This window comes from Eucalyptus grandis, chromosome 3 (assembly GCF_016545825.1).
Source record: "Eucalyptus grandis isolate ANBG69807.140 chromosome 3, ASM1654582v1, whole genome shotgun sequence".
NCBI lineage: Eukaryota > Viridiplantae > Streptophyta > Magnoliopsida > Myrtales > Myrtaceae > Eucalyptus > Eucalyptus grandis.
The window spans coordinates 46,820,853-46,831,966 of record NC_052614.1 but is presented as its reverse complement, the minus strand read 5'-3'; the positions used below and the strand labels follow the sequence as shown (position 1 = coordinate 46,831,966).

The window sequence follows — 11,114 nt, the reverse complement described above, 5'->3', positions numbered from 1 at the left end:
ATGTCCATTACCGTGTTGATCCATCGACATCCCTTGTGTATAATGTGTTGGATGTATGATTAATCGGAGTCTGTAAGCTCTCGTGTTAAAATAGAATACCTTCGTAATTCGTCATTTTTTTCTTTGGCAGGTCGATTTATGGCGTATAATAAAAAAATTATTGTAATTTCAATAGGAAAAAAAGAAAAGAAAATAAGAAGAAAAAAGAAGAAGAAATTTCACCATTTGGGGCCTCTCTTTCGCTTGCATTCCACACAACCTTTTGACGCTTATAATCGCCGAAGGCCAATAAAACTCCTCTAGATCTCGTCTTCCTCCCCCCCTTCCCCATTCCTTCTCACATCTCACTGTTTCTCTCTCTCTCTTCCTCTCTCGCTCGCGCTCTCCATGGATCCGCTGAGGAGATCTCTCTCCCTCCCCTCCCTGATCCTCCTCTCCTTCCTCCTGATCCATGGCGCCCGCTCCTTCTACCTCCCCGGCGTCGCCCCCGAGGACTTCGAGAAGGTCAGTTCCCCCCCTCCGCCTCTCGCATCTGCTCGCTCTCGCTTCCTTTCCAGTCCCGTCCCTCCGCCCCGGATGCGATGCCCGTTTTAGGTTTCCGGATGCATGCGGATTCGAGAGCTTTGCCTGCGCGCGCGCGCGTTCGTGTCCGGTGTCGAGAGATGTGGCTCGTCACTGTGCGAGACCCCCCGCGAAGCGGCTCGATCTGCGCCGTCGGTCGTCGGATCTGGCCGATTCGCGGCTCCGGCCCGCGCCTGCGATCGCGTCGCGGCTCGGATCTGGCTTTTGATTCGCGGTCGGGAGGGGAGCTGATGTGGCGGTGTCGGTGGTGCTGAGAGCGCTAGGGATTTTTTTTTGGTTCTTCGTTTGGAGTGGTGACGCGATGGTTTGTTTTTTGCATGTGGAAATGCGAAGCGGTGCTCTATTCGATTTGCCTGATTCTTTTTATTTTTTTCGGCTGCCGACGCTCTCGATGGAAGAGATTCGGCAGGAGAGAGATTGCTGCCTTCTCGGGAAATGTGAAATGACGTTGCGCTGGTGTCTTGAGCGATGGAGAGCCTCTAGGATTAGGCTGTGGAAATGGCCGTGCCTGTTCACTTCAGGAGAATCTCCAATTCCTGATTTTTAGGTCACTGCTGCTGAGCTCTAGAGTAACTCGGTGTGATGGGGAATAGCAGTGTCGTCTTGTAGCTGTGCAGGCTAATCCTTAGATTGGGAGGTGGACTTGTGATGTAGTTGGAATCAGATATTCATTTGATTAGCTAGATTTTAGCTTTTTTAGGAGCTATTGTTGCTGGGTTTGCGTTAGAAAACGTGCTCACGAGTGTTATGGCTGTGGAATTGAATTTTTACATCGTGTGAATAAGCTGTAGGATGTGATACATTTTGTTTCTTTTATGTTAGCCATATCTTATATGTTTCCATGCGTATTGTAGGTCTGTATTTTTAGATCTGGCAAGTGAGGAAGCAAGATTTGGAGATGTAGGCAACTTAGCTTTAGATTTGTAAATTTCAGCCATAGAACTTTGAGCAAATTACGATGACATGTGGTGTTTGGCCACGAGATGATGATAGCAGTTAGTGTAAAAAACTGATGTAGTTTGATTCATTTCATTCTGCTGGAAGGCTTGAGAAATACATTGCATGTGCTGCCCATGGGAAGACTCACGATCAAGCTAGATTTTGTAGAAAGAAGAAACAAAGTTGAAAAGAGAATGAATGGCAAGCTTACATAAATGGCATAGGGGTTAAGAACTGCAGAATCTATTTACCTAATACTCTGTTCTTAAAAAACAATGATTGTGGTTGGAGACTTGATGTGGGTATTAATTAATTCATGAAACTTATCTCTTTGGTTCTTTGTGTTGTGATATATTTTGGATGCATGGCCAATGTATAGCAATCAAGCCATTTTAGGGGGATATTAACGTGTTTTGGCAGTGCTATTTTTTTCTTCTTTTTGTAATTTGAATATTTTTCTGTCGTGCGTGCATTATATGTCCGATCTAAGTCATTTGATCAAAGATGAGCAGTGATGATATTTAATATTTAAAGTTTTGTTGAAACTTTGTGTTGCCACTTGCCATGATTGTCTTGGTGTGCTGCGTATCCTTTTTTGAGCTGTAAATATCTGAGCCTGCGTTATTTTATGCTTTTTTAATTTGCATTCTGATATATGGGGGTTTTACTCGGACATAATCCCATGTTGACTTTTTGTTTATCGCGTTCTAAAATGCAGGGACATCCGCTGAAGGTCAAAGTGAACAAATTGACATCTATTAAGACGCAGCTTCCTTATTCCTTTTATTCTCTACCGTTTTGCCGCCCCAAAAAGATATTGGACAGTGCAGAGAATCTTGGTGAAGTACTACGTGGGGACCGTATTGAGAACTCTCCTTATGAGGTTAGTTTTTGTGTCTGCAAGATTTTATCTTGAGAATGAATTTTGTATTTTGCTAATTACGTAATGGATTTCTGCAGTTTAAGATGCGGGACCCAAAGATGTGCAAAATCCTCTGCCGTGCAGTCCCTAATGCAAAGGAAACGAAGGATTTGAAGGAAAAGATTGCTGATGAGTATCGGGTCAATATGTAAGGAACATGTTGAACATGCTTTTGGACCAGTCTAGCTTCTGTTATTTTCTAGAGCACATTGCTCAATTTGGTTTTCTTGATGTGCTTAATGACAGGATTCTGGACAACCTTCCTGTTGTTGTTCCCTTACGGAGATCAGAGCAGGATGCCACTCCTGTATATCAACTTGGTTTTCATGTTGGGCTTAAAGGCCACTATGCTGGGGTATGTTCTCTCATAACAGAACAAAATTCTCTCTCTCTCTCTCTCAACACAGCATGATAAGTTTTTTACTTTTTATGCACAGAGCAAAGAGGAGAAGTATTTCATCCACAACCATTTGTCATTTTCTGTCAAGTATCACAGAGATGCAGAGACCGACTTGGCCAGAATTGTGGGTTTTGAGGTCAAACCCTTTAGGTTGGTTTTGCTTGCTTTCGAATGTTATTATTTGCAATGTCTTCCTCCCCTTCTAGCAATACCTGACGTGTTTGGTTATGATTTCGTGAATATAGTGTCAAGCATGAATATGAAGGGACGTGGAATGAAAATACTCGCCTAACGACATGCGATCCCCATTCGAAGCATACAGTAGTTAACTCAAATTCTCCTCAAGAGGTTGAGGAGAAGAAGGAAATTATATTCACCTATGATGTGGAGTTCCTGGTGAGCTTCTTTGCTTTAATGATAACCCTTTTTTCGATATGCTGAAGAACTTTCGGTATTGATGTTTTTCTTCAGTTTCTCATATATAAACCTGTATTTTTCCTGTGAAGAGTCTTTCATTAGCTGAAGCACTTTTTGATAATAATTATTTGTTTTTTCAGTTACCTTCAGATAAATCTGCTAGATGAGAGTTGTCTATGTCCTGACTCATGTCTCATTATATCAATTCCACTCTCCTTCATTTATCTTTCAGGAGAGCGATGTGAAGTGGGCTTCTCGGTGGGATACCTATCTTTTGATGAGTGATGACCAGATCCACTGGTTTTCAATTGTTAATTCTCTGATGATTGTACTATTTCTCTCTGGAATGGTGGCTATGATAATGCTGCGGACACTTTATCGCGATATTTCCAAGTACAATGAGCTTGAGACTCAGGAAGAAGCCCAGGAAGAGACTGGATGGAAGCTGGTCCATGGTGATGTTTTCAGACCCCCTTCCAACTCAGATCTGCTGTGTATCTATGTAGGAACAGGTGTTCAGTTTTTTGGCATGATTCTGGTCACGATGATCTTTGCCATCCTCGGGTTCCTCTCCCCTTCAAACCGGGGTGGTCTCATGACAGCCATGCTCTTACTTTGGGTATTCATGGGCCTCTTTGCTGGATACGCATCTTCTCGTCTGTACAAAATGTTCAAAGGAACTGAGTGGAAGAAAATAGCACTGCGGACTGCAATTGTGTTCCCTGCAATCGTCTTTGCCATTTTCTTCGTCTTGAATGCGCTCATATGGGGCCAGAAGTCTTCTGGGGCAGTGCCATTTGGTACCATGTTCGCTTTGGTATTCTTATGGTTTGGAATTTCAGTCCCACTTGTTTTTGTGGGTGCCTACATTGGATTCAGGAAGCCGGCGATTGAGGATCCAGTCAAAACAAATAAAATTCCCAGGCAGATCCCAGAGCAGGCTTGGTACATGAATCCGGCCTTCTCAATCTTGATTGGTGGAATCCTTCCATTTGGAGCCGTCTTCATCGAACTCTTCTTCATCCTCACTTCAATCTGGCTGAACCAGTTCTACTACATCTTCGGATTCCTCTTCCTGGTCTTCATTATCTTGATCGTCACTTGTGCTGAAATTACGATTGTGCTCTGCTATTTCCAGTTGTGCAGCGAGGACTATCTTTGGTGGTGGAGATCTTACCTCACAGCTGGATCCTCGGCCTTGTACCTTTTCCTCTATGCCACGTTTTACTTCTTCACAAAGCTCGAGATCACGAAGCTAGTTTCTGGGGCATTGTACTTCGGCTACATGCTGATTGCTTCCTATGCATTTTTCGTGCTGACTGGAACCATCGGCTTCTATGCTTGCTTCTGGTTCACTAGGCTCATTTACTCGTCAGTGAAGATTGACTGATCGATGCAGTTGAGTATGTGCACTGGTTAGCTTCTTCCTTTCAAAGAATGAAAAACAATGCGACTGTTCCGATCTCAGATTTAAGGCGTCTTCAAATCATTCATATGTATTCTTATGTTTTCAATTTTGTATGTCAGCAGAACTATGATTTTTGTTATAGCGATTCTAAAATTCTCATGTGAAAGTAGTATACCCTTTTAAATTCGAGCTTCGTTGCTTGAAGTTAGCTTGTCTCCATGCTGCTTGATAATAATGTAGATTCTCTTCAAAAGCTTGCTTTTGTTTTCTAGAGGCCTAGTTCCTGTAAACCTTTGTTTTCCAATTTCGATCGAGTGCGCTTGATTGGTAGGGGATTAGCGGATCTTGTCTCATGATTTGGATGCTCTGTAATGCTTCTTATGCTCTGAAAGGCTAAGTTCCATTTGTGCTGAACTGGTTTTCTTTTCCTTTCCTAATGATCGAGCTTTAGGGGAACGCACTCGCTCCATTGAGATAGGCAGCTCCTAAAGTAACTTGTCGACGAGCCTAATTTGTTGTTTATAGCTGTATATTTTATTGTACCTATACATCTACAACCGTCGTAGACTTGAATCGTGATTTCCCTATTCGTGTTTGAGAGTAGCTTGAGTTGAACTAGATTTGCATACGATGTGAGTTGAGTTGAACTAAAAGCTTATATTGGGGTCGAGCGTGAGCTCTCCAAATTATATTGTGCTGTGTACAGATTGTTGAGTATTAACAGCATTTTCGTCACATTTTATGATTGATGATGCATTACAAGGGTTGGAAGAACTCATTTCGAAACGCTAACTTGTCTGCTAACTGGCCGAGAGACGAAACCCAAATCATTGAGCCCCAGAATATTTTTTTCAGCTGCCCGACGTGCTACTTCCCTCATATCAGTGATGGAAATAACATCTTTCAAGGCACTTCTAAAAAAATGAAAGAACTACACGTCTTAACGAACTTCGAACAGTAAACTAAATTATATTCTACCAGAACTTTAAGTAATGAAGCTAAATCTACTCTACCAGAACTTCTTAAGTAAGGAAGCTTAAAGATCGCTCAAGAAGGTGCATTTTAATGTTTTCCTTTTGCTTTAAGACATTGTATCCGGACGATAATCTGTATGAGCGCTTTAAAGCGATATGCTTCACACCCACCAACTCGAGTGAGTATGAAACATGACACCCGCTCAAGTATTAAATACACGAAGCATATCTTGGCAACCTAGCAAACCAACTGCCCTAATATGCCACTCAATAATCGAAGCGTCAGTGTCAAAACAGAAAAGTAGCAACTAGCAAGGCAGCAAAACCTCGTCTGAGGTCTACCAACCACTCGCGTTGCAAATAGTCAACACAACTCGATTGCGCTACGTCACATGCTTTTCCATCTCGTGGAAATCCTTTCCAATTCTACAATAAAATTTACAAGGGGGAGAGAGAAGGAAGAAAAATAAACATTATATTTTCAAGAAATCGGAATCCTTTAAAAAGAGATTACCCAACTGAAAAACCCGTGCATCGACACCGGTCTGTTTCTAATTTACTCAGGTCCGGACCCATTATTCTCTGGTTTCGACCCTGCTTCGGTAGGCTGAGGAGTTGGAGATTGCTCCTCGGCGGGCACTGAGGACTGGATAGGTTTCTTGAACTGGACCAAGATCATGGTCATGTTGTCGCATCCCTCGCCAGTTACAGTGGATGGTGCCAAACATCTATCCAGAACTCTCTCGCACACCGCGGAGAGCTTGGTTTCCTGTATTGCATGTAAACCGAAATGAAGATGCAAGATCATGTCGCTCTCAGACAAAAATATATGTATGTGCATGAGTGTGTACATATATGAGCAAAAACAACGTACCGACTTCAGCTGGTCGTGTATGAAATCCACTAGCTGCTGGCTTGACATACAGTCCCTGAACCAAAGTGAAGAAAATCACATGACCATCTATTTGCCTCCCCCCCTTCCCCCCTTCTTTTCTCTCCTCTGTTCTCTTTTTACCATGACATGACCATTTAACTTCAGGTAGATGCCGATAATTGCAATTCATATGCCAGTGTTGTAAAAGAAGTAACCTAATCACAGATGAGCTTAAAATAACTGTGTTTACAAAAAGCATCATCTACATTACCAATGGACCCTTCCTTGAATTTTATCATAGAGGCTATTGGTTTAATCAATGCAGACCACACATCTTGAGCGTGTCTTATTCCATCCTGGCACTCAAAACTTGGGTTTCTCAAAAATGGAAAGGGGGAAAAAGACTTAAGTCAAAATCCTTTAAAGTAAAAATTTAATCATTGAATAGTACCCAAAAACTCCTATATATGGCAAAGTTTTCTCTGATATATTTATAAAGCAAGATGAAGAATCAGGACATATACCAGATTCCATCGCATGCCAGCACAACGAAATCGTCATCGTCACAAAGCTCCACCTAAAGACGAAACAGTTAAAAGAAAAGATTAGAAGTGGTACCTCATATAAATCCAATAATATTAAAAGCCAAACGAAAATTAGGCACAGCCACACCAAAGTCCTAGTTAAACACAAAATGACAACAAAGAGGAAAGAAGGAACTAGGAAATGCCTGAACAACCACTTTTGCAATAATGTACCTAGAAAACAAAAGAGCGATTATGTAGGACTATACGTACAGTATTTATATCGGGGTTGGCCGTTACAATTTGCTTCTCAACAGGCAAAAATTTGTTCTGCTTGAATTCCATGTCACCTGCATTGTGTGGAAACTGGTATGCTTAAAATACCAAATTGCAATTATGGTGTTTATCAATGCTACATGCTGCGTGATAAATTCCACTGAAAATGCAAAAAAGTCAAATATGCCAATCACACTGACGACGCGATCCAATGGAAATGACTAGACAAGAATGGAATCAAGAATCAAATGCATGATATTTCACCATATAAACATGTGACATAATAAATCCCGAGGAGGAAGTGAGTACCTATAGCCCTGGCAAGATTCAAACTTCCATTAACTCGTCCAGCATGAATGAAACCACCAGCTTTTATAATCCTCTCCTTTTCAGCCTCCAAATCAGGTTTATGGTCTCGAGAAAGATTGTATGCCTTTTCAAGAAGAATCCAGGATAAAATAACAGTTCTTATACTACCTCTATCCAGGAATACAGGAGTCATACTACATCTACCAGTCAGAATATCTAGATGAACGCAGCAGATGTTAAGTTATACGGCATCCCTAATAATCCATGGCGCATAAGTTACACATTATCTTCAGTAAATCAATCCAAGATAATGGATACTCAAAAACAGGCAAGGAAATCCATGATGACCCTCTCCAATAAATACAAGAATGGTCTTGAGTTGTGGTTTTGATATCCTACCTGACCCTTCCTAGATATGACACACCGAGAATCACCAGCATTTGCAACAACAAGCTGGTTGTTTCTAATGATTGCAACACAGGCCGTACTCCCAGAAGTTGGTCCAGAAAAATCAGAATGAGGCCCCTGACAAAATGCCAAGAAGGAAAATGTCTGGGTCACTGCTGTGAAATATTAATGGAAAATGAAATAACATCTGGGACAGCAACGGTAATAAGAGAAATTTTTGATGTATGGCTTGCTGCACCTACATCCTCAAAAGCCCAATCATCAATCCGGCCATTAGCGTCACCACCCCTTGGAGACCATATTAGCCCTTCTATCATACCGGAAAACTTGTTTATCTTGTCCCCAAGAACAGCTAGCTCCCTCCACCCTCTCTGGCCACGCATCATCTCATCCATTCTGCAAAAGCAAAACCAAAGCAATCCCAGATGTCAACAAAACTATGCATGTGAGTCTGTCTCATATAAAATAAATGCAGCAGAACTAATCATCCCAGTAGAGCCTGTAAAAATTCAAACCGCATCTTGCAGATCTCAACATATATGAATCATCAGACATATTCTGCAGTACAGAAGCTCTACTAAGCGAACTTTAAACACAATCTGATCAAGCATTTATTCCAGAAGAAGCATTGAAGTTTTCCACCCATATTTGGTCAGAAGCTTTGGTTGATGATCTTGCCCACCATTTAGTCTGTTGATGTATTGTACTTGATTTACAATACCCATTTCTTCACAATTTAAGCTCTTAGAAATGGCTACATATCCTGGTATTTGAGTATGGGTCAAGTTTTGACACCACCACTCTGCCTTATTAAACTTGTCTTTTACTCTATTCATCCATTGTTCGTTTGACATGATTATGTACGTTCTGAGTTTTACATGTCACACTCAACTTACATAGAAGAGGCAGCACTACGATATCTTGACAGATTCTGGTCCAATCTATAGAACTTTTCTTTTTCTTTTCAGTTTGAAGCAGCGGCCCATTAGTGTTTTGACTTGTTAACTGTCATTAACGATACAATAATGACATGACAGAATAGGATGTCGTCCAACAGAAGTAATAACCAGCTGTTTGGTTAAAGTCAGATCATTGAGGACTCACGTCTTAAATCATAAAAAAAAAAAGACAAAACTGGACAGAAAGAAAGATTTAAGCAAGCAACTATGCCCTCCATTTCATGTCTTAACTTTTGGGAACTAACAGATTCAGCCATACATATTCTGCACCCCATCCATAAAAAAGCATGCTTGCAATGGAGATCAAGGCCACACAAGCAGTAACCGCAGACTAAAACTCAATAAACCATATATGCAGAAACCTTGCTAGAAAGCAGAAATGCGAATGCACAACAACACATTCAAACTCAAAAATTGATGAGCAGCACCTGAAAAATGCCTTCTGAACTGAAGTTCCAATTTCCCCAGCTGAATAAGCCTCCTCCTTCAAAACCTGCTGGTGAAGATATTTGGCACAAAACTTGGCAACCACCTTACCTGAAAGTCATGGTAAATTGTACTCTGTGATGCAAATATCGTTATTGCAAACAAATAGAGAATTCAGGAAAGTTGCTGATATTGAGAGTATACCAAAAGCATGTTGTTACCTCCGTGGCCATCGTAAACACCAAAGAACGAGGTGGAAGAGTCCAGATTGGGATAGGCAGCATGCTAGCGGCAACACATACAGTAGTAGTAACTAACCAACGTTAGTAATGGCATCAGCACCAAAACTCATCAAGTACAATCTCAAAGGCCAGATGGCAAATGATGATGAATTCACTCACGGCGTCTTCCATAGTGGCACGCCACCCTTGCATCGACGACAACCCATATCTAAGCCGGTCGCCCTCGCCATCTTCAGAGAATTTCTCAGTTTTGGGAGTGCTCAAGTATACTCCCATCTCTGCTGTTCACCCAAATTCAACACATCAGGGGGTTGTAAATTGTCGCTTTCACAAACTAATTATCATCGGCTGTAACCAGGACCTCCTTTCTACGGTTCAAAACTCTTTTAAGTCCACACGATTCAATCCCTCGTCAAAAACCAAAAAGAGAAATTTAACTAAAAAACGTTTTCTTGCTAGAAAAAGATGTACGATCCCGTAGCCCCTCAATTCTACAGAATATACAGTGACCAAAAGAAGAAGCCTTTCCAGAAAATACCACTCTTTACCCAATTCGAGAATTGCGATGCTCGCAACCGTACTCGTCACCGAACATTAAAGAACGACAGGAAAAGAAAATTCGAATCCCCGTACAGCAGAGCAGAACCCAGAAGCGCCACTCAGGGCAAAGACACAGACAGATCGGATGAGGTAAAAGCCACGCGATCACACACCACTTACCGACCCAGAAGAGGAGACGAATTAAGGCCTCGCGTACGGGCACCCGCCTGACTCACACGCTTCGAGTGAGCTCCGAACAGAGCCGGGGATTCCAGAGAACGAGACGGGTGGCGAAGAAAGCAGGCGAATTTTCCCCCACGAATCCGGAAAGTTCGAGGAGGAGGAGGAAGGGCCGAAAGGAGAGAGCTTTATAGAGTCCCCATGGGAGGCGACGACGAAGAAGAAGACCCAGAAGGGAGGAAGGAAGGAAGAAGGAGATGGAAGATGGAGATGGGAGATGGGAGATGGGAAGGGTCGTGTGTGTGTCTTGTCGGGTAATGAGTGGGGACTGTTTAATCAACTTCGAAACGTGTGTCAGCCAGAACTGCAAGACTCTCTCTCTCTAATGACTGCGTCGCAGTACAGCGACACGTATAAAAAGATTATTACTTTTGTCATCTAGGCCATTGAACCTATCCACTTACCTTTGAGTTTTTCCCCTTTTTTCATTTGTCTATGCTCTCTTTTTTTATTTCCTTTTCAAGGCTGTCTCCGTTTTACTACAGATTTCATGGTGAAAAAAAAATTGTATATTTTTCATGAAGATGGTTTAAGAAAGTAAATAGTTTTTCATGCTTCAAACGTGGATGAAAGAGCTGTGAAATTTTGTGGAATTATTGTCAACTTTTTTAAAAATTTAAGTTGTTATATGAAGATGTATTTTAACATTTGATGACTCTAATACTCTCCCACAC

General features: G+C 41.7%; 2 protein-coding genes across 5 annotated transcripts; one reads left to right on the top strand and one right to left on the bottom strand.

Annotated features, from left to right (window-relative positions):
• The first annotated feature begins 297 nt into the window (after positions 1-297).
• LOC104437563 (transmembrane 9 superfamily member 8) lies at positions 298-4,939 on the top strand. The gene is made up of 7 exons (XM_010050537.3): positions 298-504; positions 2,240-2,404; positions 2,482-2,591; positions 2,690-2,798; positions 2,881-2,993; positions 3,089-3,239; positions 3,493-4,939. The coding sequence occupies exons 1-7, from the start codon at positions 388-390 to the stop codon at positions 4,648-4,650; spliced, it is 1,923 nt and encodes a 640-aa protein (XP_010048839.1). The 5' UTR covers positions 298-387; the 3' UTR covers positions 4,651-4,939.
• Positions 4,940-5,881: 942 nt separating this feature from the next.
• Positions 5,882-10,684, bottom strand: LOC104437562 (probable protein phosphatase 2C 60). 4 transcript variants are annotated; one of them, XM_010050535.3, is made up of 11 exons: positions 10,374-10,684; positions 9,820-9,941; positions 9,640-9,703; positions 9,421-9,529; positions 8,276-8,429; positions 8,025-8,150; positions 7,626-7,749; positions 7,314-7,390; positions 7,041-7,093; positions 6,517-6,571; positions 5,882-6,411 (listed from the first exon to the last, which is right to left on the bottom strand). In XM_010050535.3, the coding sequence occupies exons 2-11, from the start codon at positions 9,934-9,936 to the stop codon at positions 6,199-6,201; spliced, it is 1,092 nt and encodes a 363-aa protein (XP_010048837.2). In that variant the 5' UTR covers positions 9,937-9,941; positions 10,374-10,684; the 3' UTR covers positions 5,882-6,198. The 4 variants fall into 4 exon arrangements, with proteins under 4 accessions (XP_010048837.2, XP_010048838.2, XP_010048835.2 ...); XM_010050536.3 differs by having other exon boundaries at positions 9,820-9,938; XM_010050533.3 differs by having other exon boundaries at positions 10,381-10,684.
• Positions 10,685-11,114: the final 430 nt, after the last annotated feature.